The sequence below is a fragment of the Bradysia coprophila genome, unplaced genomic scaffold (genome assembly GCF_014529535.1).
Source record: "Bradysia coprophila strain Holo2 unplaced genomic scaffold, BU_Bcop_v1 contig_328, whole genome shotgun sequence".
In the NCBI taxonomy this organism is placed as follows: domain Eukaryota; kingdom Metazoa; phylum Arthropoda; class Insecta; order Diptera; family Sciaridae; genus Bradysia; species Bradysia coprophila.
This window is the reverse complement of record NW_023503587.1, coordinates 23016-29327: the sequence shown is the minus strand read 5'-3', so window position 1 is coordinate 29327 and position 6312 is coordinate 23016. Positions and strand designations below refer to the sequence as shown.

Genomic DNA, 6312 nt, shown 5'->3' with positions numbered 1-6312 from the left:
TAACTTTTCTCAAATTTTCGATTTTCGTCAAATTTTCGATTTTCGTCAAATTTTCGATTTTCGTTAAATTTTCGATTTTAGTTAAATTTTCAATTTTCGTCAAATTTTCGATTTTCGTTAAATTTTCGATTTTCGTTAAATTTTCGAATTTCGTCAAATTTTCGAATTTGTAAAATTTTCTTTCTTAAATTTTTTAGTTCAATTTTTTGTTGATAAAACTTTTGCGTAGAGGAGCAGAATGAGCACCTTCAGCGGTATAGTGATAGTGTATATAGCAACGTTAAGATTCTGACTCCTGATGGTACTGAACGCTTACCAAAGATATGTAATATTGTTCACGTCTTTATAAACACGAATACCAAATTAATGAAATAAAAATTTATTCTTCAAAATATTTCGATATTTCCGTCCAAGTTTATGCATCGGAAACGTGGACAGCAATCTGGGTATGATAATCTTAGGTCACCAGGAATTTCATGACAATTTTCATCAAATGCTTCTACAGAAGTACATCTAAAAAAAACAACAAAATTATTGCGACATGTCAAAAATCGATTTTAGCGTGTCGTTTAGTCTAGTCCTTCAAAATAAAAATCTTCGAAATTTCAACGTTTTATATTTTTTATCGATTTTAAATTTAAACAAAGAATTGTTTTACTGTAGAGATCAAAACGTTACGTCTTTTTTACACCTTACGAGAAAAAGACAAATGCCTGCGGCTATGTTAGCTATATTATCAGAAATCGTAAACCACTTGTGTTCTAATAAAAAAAGAGTTGTTCTCCTAAAGAAATTTTTTTCGACGAACTACAATCGCTAAACCGAACTGGTGTGCATACGTTATTTTGCACCAGCTGGTCCCATTTGGAATTGTATGTGACCAGCTGGTGCAAAATAACGTATGCACACCAGTTCTGTTTAGCGATTGTACTTCCGGTTTTTATATTTTTCTACTGCATTGGACTCTAAATAGTAGAATGAGACTAACATAGCTAATAGATATCTTAGGTGAAAATTTTCGGTAGAGTTCAAAATAAGTGAGAGAAATTGATGATGAATTGAAAAGGAAAAATTTAATCGATTTTTGACATCTCGGCATAAATATTAACACAATAGTTATTTATCTACCAAGGTATTTTTTCGCACTAGATGTCGATTGTCGACCCGAGACGAAGCCGAGATCGACAAGATGTCGTGTGCGAAAAAATACCGGCATACCTACCGTGGTAGATACAACGTTTTTCGCAATTTCGGGCCATAATCACCTTTCCAATGCAAAACATGTCCTACATTTTGTTCCAAAATTCTTGTGTATACAGAAATTCATTTGAACGATCAAGAAGGCTGCATTATAATACACATTGCAATGTGATGTAAAGAGATGCGTAGAATGAAATCGAGTAGTCAATGCTTAGTATAAGGTCCCTGACCGTGATTTGTGGTATTGTGACAATTTTTAACTTTGTACGTCGTTTTCTTGAAATCCTTTGACATCGAGGAGTAATGGTAAACTTTATTATGAACATTTGGCTTCGCAATTAATTAAAAATTAATCGATATTTAAAGAAATTCTTTAACTAAGTTTAATTTTTTAATTGGATCGAGATTTGCGTTATGGTGTCCGTGATTTGTGGTATTTTATATGAAATTCAATAGAGACCGATATTTGGAGGTATCTAAAGCGTCATAAAAATTATACCGCAAATCAAGATCCAACATAACTGTGATTTGCGGTATATTTTATTTTACATGTAAATTTGCATAAGCAAATCACGATCAGGTTTTCGCATCCGCACATCACGGTCACCTTATACGCTTCAACAATACGTTCGGTATAATTGTGTGACTCTATAGCCGAATGGCTATAGTCGCTGCTTTGTGTTCAAAAACCTTTTGGTGTCGGGGGTTCGATTTCTGGTCAATGCAAGATTTTTATTTATAAAAATTTAGCCTTCGTTGAAGGTAATAGTTTCTTTAGCGTGCGAAAAAAAGTTGATATCGCACTGCGTCCAGGAATACAGTGAAATAAATACCTTCAAAGCCACATTGGATGCATGGAAAGGTGATGATTATGGACCGGAATTGCGAAAAGATAATAAAACTTACCCGATTCCTGCGAAAACGAGATTCTTTTGACAATACAGTTGTACGCAGTGATTTAAAATTTCAATTATTTGTCCCGGCTTAACAGCGATTCCAGATTCTTTGTGGAAACATTTTCCCAAGTGGTCTGAAATCAAATTAAATTGAATTAGAATTGTTGGTGTTGCAGTGTAGGTACTGAATTCGATTACGATCAATTGGTAGGCATAGTTATTTGAGTGAACGAAAGAGAAAAACCAAGGTAAATATATGGGGCGGAGGTAATGCCATTCAGACGCGCGGCCTAGCACAATAGTTCGTTGCCACGCCCACTGACATCTTTTTTTAAAATGGTTGACTATGATTTGTGTTTCACAAAATGTTGTGCCTATCACAAAACAGATGGCCCAGGTTTCTAAGCAATTTTGTTATTTTGAAGACAAGGAGAGATGGCGTTTATAGCAAACTTTCGTGCCACTGCACATCTGATTCGGTTGTATATGGCATTACCTCCTCACTATATTTACCTTGAGAAAAACGAACTTTTAATGCCTTACGATCATAATTCGACGTTTTTCGTCACTGCACCTACGATCGAAAAATTCAATTTTTCAGTATATCTCAGAGAGACGTATTTGCGGCCGTAAAAGTAACTTTCGCGGACGCTCTCTCCGGCCAACAATGGAATTTCATGTTAGTAGATTATACAACTGTGGAATATAACGAACAATATGGAAAATGTTACTTCATGTCAAAGTTCTGAAAGAACAGGTCAAGACAACTACGAAGGCGGTTGACACCAAATTTAAAAACAGATAGTGTGAGAAATCAACTTGAAGAAAATATTTTTCTCGAAAATTGAGAATTTTGTTTTGTTAAGATCCATTTTACATATAAACATCGCAGCCGTTGACGCAATTGTGTGTCACCGCCCTCGTGATCAACTCAGAGTTGCCTTAACTTGTTCTTTCAGAACCTTCACTTCATGTAACTTCATTTTTTGTCTGGTGTTCATTTTTTGTATTATGTTACAATTTAATGTGTTACAACATATTTTTAATAATTCTCTAAATCTTTCCGTTGGCATGAATGTATATACCGCCTAAAATTGTATGCACATTTACCACTGCCTGGTGGGACGTGGCGAATGTTGACAATTTTTGTACTCTGTTAGCATTTGCATTGCACTTAGTTTCCCAGGATCGAAACAGTGGTCTGTGCTTGGAGATATTCGTTCTGCGAATGTCTTCAGCATATGGTAGGCAACTTTGTTGTAACCATCGCAAAAAATTTGTGCAGGTTACAAAACATTAGTTGGTATTTTTTTGATTGAAGATTTTGTAAAAATTTCACATAATTTCTAATAATAAAGTGACTCGTCGCTTTTTAAGACTGAACGGAAGAGTTGAAGAGACGTTTTTTTTATGGTATGCTTTGCAACACGTTTGTTCATTATGACTGAATGGAGAAGTTAGTGGTGTAGTTTGGATGTACGCAAGAATTCCCCCGTTCCCCCGTTCCCCCGGGCCATAATCATCACCTTTCCATGCATCCATTTAATGTCGTTTTGAAGGTATTTATTTCACAGTGCGTTTTTGATTATTTTTTTCGCACTTGGGCTTTTTCACATTTTTTTCGCACGCTACATAGCTTAGTGCCTTTAAGAAAGACTAAATTTTATAAATAAAAACTTTGCACAGACCAGGATTTGAACATCCAACACCAAAATTCTTCCAAACACCAGGCAACGACCATAGCCATTCGGCTACAGAGTCACACAATTATACAGAACGTATTGTTGAAGCGTACATACTAAGCATTGACTACTTGATTTTATTTGGCGCGTCTCTATACATCACATTGCAATGTGTATTTAGTGCAGGTTGCTTGATCGTTCAAATGAATTCATGTTTGCATGTGAATGTTTGGTAGAAATTTTGGTAATATTTTGCATTGGAAAGGTGATTATGGCCCGAAATTGCGAAAAACGTTGTATCTACCACGGTAGGTAGATAAATAACTATTGAAAATTCGATCATTTTCATGATTACCCTAGAGGTCATAATAAAATTATTAACCTAGGTGCTTAACTACTAGGAATAATGTTGGGTATAATACCTCGAAAAACAGCATTTAATGTTGATATATTCACGCCAATGCAATAAATACTTTTTACATGCTACATTACCTACCTAAATACCTACATGCGTCGAAAACCGTACTTTTCATGTTTAAAGCACTACTTTCGAAGCCTTCAGCATGTAAAATCGATTACATAACTCAGGATAAAAATGAAAAGTCTCGTTTTCGTGTGTTTATTGACCTCGGCTTCGCCTTCATATTTTTATCCCTAGTCAGGTAAAATACTATTCGGACGCAATCGAATGATAGTTGATGAAATTGTTCTAGAGTTTTGTAGAGTGATATCTTTGTTTATGTTGTTGTGGTGTCTTCTCATTATGATCCTTTCGGCACAAAAAACGTAGTTAGCAACTCGTGATGAAGTAGGTGCAGTGACGAAATACGTCGAATTATGATCCTAAGGCACAGAAAGACTATTTGTTATACTACACGCACGGAATTTTGAAAACCGACACCTTTTCTGTTTTGTAGTTTTCTGGTGTTTTTGTGAATTTTGCATCTATTTTTATATGCAGAAATCAAAAACTCAACTAAAACACAGAAACAGAAAATTTGTCAGTTTTCAAAATTTCGTGCGTGTTCTACCAAAGTTTATACCACAATTACTAGCATTAATAATATTTCACTATCAACCTAAACTAGCTATTTACAATTCGTTATCAGCTTGAAATTTATATTTTTGGAGCGACAAAGTGAGAATATCAACATAGCACCATATCGGTTCATATAGGCAATATAGTGCCGTAGTAAGAGCGTACACAAGTTTCATAAATCTACCTGCATGTCCAACATTTGGTAGAATAAATGTCGATGATTCACAAAAACTAATTGAACACCCAATCGTACACAAAAAAATCAACGAAACCGTAGATAATTTGATGTCCATACTTATCGCGTTGAATTAACAAATATTACTGATGTTTATTAACACCGATCACCATTATACATATTCTCAATAATGCTCAATATAACAAACTTATACGTCTGGCGATTGTATATCGCCCATGATTGTTGACCCGTCCATAGTATCAGATCTAACACATTTTTAGTAACGTTTGTGTAATTGCGTTATACTACATAGTTTATGCTCGTCTTTCATGTTCATTGGCACGAGAAGTGAGTATATATACCTAGCCTATATCCACTCGGTTCATTAACAAGCGAAAATACAACTTGGCGAAACTTATACATTCTGGTCAAGTTTTGACCAAATTTTGACAGTTCTTTGACATGGTGATGCAAACAAACATTATTTCATTTGATTTCATTATTTGAACAAGATTTATCGATTGAAATCTAATTATTTTTGATCTTTAGTGTTGAACTAATATTTTGTGACAACTTTCACTGACAAGTCATAGATCCACATCGGTCGTAAAGAATAAAACCTCACAGTGTTAACTTTGACCTTCTATCGAGCCGCATATGTACCAACTTAACATTTCTATGTTGTTGGGCAATTTTAGTACAACCTTGGGATTAGCGCTCTAGCGCTGCATTGCGGGTCTCTGTAGCACTGCGTTTTGTTTACGTTTTTGTTTTCTTCTTCGTTCAAGTATTTTTTTTTCTCGTTTCCATTGCGTTACATCAACAACTAATTTCTGTTATTGTGATTACCAATTAAGACGCTTTGAATGTGTCGTGCATTCCATTCGTCAATTAATATTTAGGTTTAGCAAATCGTCACAATTACTTTTTATTCCATATCTCTGTAGAATGATTACTTTCCCAACGATATAAGAACACTAAATGTTGTGTTAACCTTTCTCGATCATTTTTTTTTTGGGACATTACATCTGTAAGTAGCACCTCTTCTCCGACAATAACATTGATTCGTATTGCAGGACCACCTACTAAAAACTTAGATCTCAATAGTGAGTAGATACTAAAAAGAAGCGATAAACATATAACAAAAAGCCGAAAAACATTTATTATGTGGCGTTTAACATCTAAAGCGTAAGACCGACGACGACGACATCAAGTGTTTGTTTGCTTAATGCTAATCATGCCATCAAAATGAAATATTCTTTGTTTTGGATTTATTTATTTTTTATTGATTGGAGTGGAATAAATTTCCGTCTGATAGAG

At 34.6% G+C, this 6312-nt stretch overlaps 1 protein-coding gene across 1 annotated transcript; it reads right to left on the bottom strand.

The window, feature by feature from the left end:
* Positions 1-379: 379 nt before the first annotated feature.
* Positions 380-5229, bottom strand: LOC119079729. Its single transcript, XM_037187794.1, has 3 exons — positions 5002-5229; positions 2107-2230; positions 380-513 (listed from the first exon to the last, which is right to left on the bottom strand). Exons 1-3 carry the CDS (start codon positions 5108-5110, stop codon positions 387-389), a joined length of 360 nt encoding a protein of 119 aa, XP_037043689.1. The 5' UTR covers positions 5111-5229; the 3' UTR covers positions 380-386.
* Between the last annotated feature and the right edge of the window lie 1083 nt (positions 5230-6312).

Coding starts and splice junctions, on each gene's coding strand:
- LOC119079729 (XM_037187794.1), bottom strand. CDS start 5,110: ATGGACATCAAATTATCTACGGTTTCGTTGATTTTTTTGTGTACGATT. Junction 2,231..5,001: donor ACCAAATGTTGGACATGCAG/GTAGATTTATGA, acceptor ATTTGATTTCAG/ACCACTTGGGAAAATGTTTC. Junction 514..2,106: donor CTCGTTTTCGCAGGAATCGG/GTAAGTTTTATT, acceptor TGTTTTTTTTAG/ATGTACTTCTGTAGAAGCAT.